The sequence below is a fragment of the Etheostoma spectabile genome, chromosome 21, assembly GCF_008692095.1.
Source record: "Etheostoma spectabile isolate EspeVRDwgs_2016 chromosome 21, UIUC_Espe_1.0, whole genome shotgun sequence".
NCBI lineage: Eukaryota > Metazoa > Chordata > Actinopteri > Perciformes > Percidae > Etheostoma > Etheostoma spectabile.
In genome coordinates this window covers 20,542,194-20,542,747 of record NC_045753.1, presented here as the reverse complement: position 1 = coordinate 20,542,747, position 554 = coordinate 20,542,194, and the positions used below count along the sequence as shown (strand labels likewise).

The 554-nt window shown below is 36.5% G+C and overlaps 1 protein-coding gene across 1 annotated transcript in view; it reads right to left on the bottom strand.

Moving 5' to 3' along the window:
• Positions 1–554, bottom strand: part of LOC116671613 (receptor-type tyrosine-protein phosphatase H) — a gene marked incomplete at its 5' end in the record, with an annotated part of 14,400 nt that overhangs the window by 10,300 nt on the left and 3,546 nt on the right. The window contains one exon of the mRNA XM_032502958.1: positions 349–554. This exon is cut by the window's right edge and continues 46 nt beyond it. Coding sequence (XP_032358849.1) covers positions 349–554 — 206 coding nt within the window. The remainder of the gene's footprint in view (positions 1–348) is intronic.

The following is a 554-nucleotide window of genomic DNA, read 5'->3' as shown; positions in this document are numbered from 1 at the left end:
GTTTTAATTGAAACACATAGTTTTCTTTCAGCCACAGTTGAAAAAATATGACGTGAGCAACATCCCTTTGTTACTGAGAAACTTTAAATCATATTTTATTTTTACAGAGCTCTGTCCTGGCTCTACTATATACATACTGTATATCAGCATCAGAATTAGCTTTATTGGACAAATATGTGTGTACTTTCAAGACTTTTCACTCCGTTTTGTTGCATCACTCTCAATGCACTTGCACAGAAATAGGCATAACAGAAAAAGGACAACAAAGGTGGACAAACACACATAGGGAATTTACAGGAATATTATGTGCACATGTATTGGAAACAATAGGTGTAAAAAGAACCTTACCAGTGAATGCAGTGATGATTACTCCACTGCTTCTGATATTTTTAAACACAGAGAAGAGAGTGAAGTTGTATTCAGTCATACTTGTGAGACCTGATAATGGGTAGTTCCCTTGAAGCCCTGATGCAGTGACATTTTTCTCTCTTTCATTGAACTTAAGGATATAGCTGGGGATTCCATTCACTGGTTTCCATTGCAGAGTTATGCTG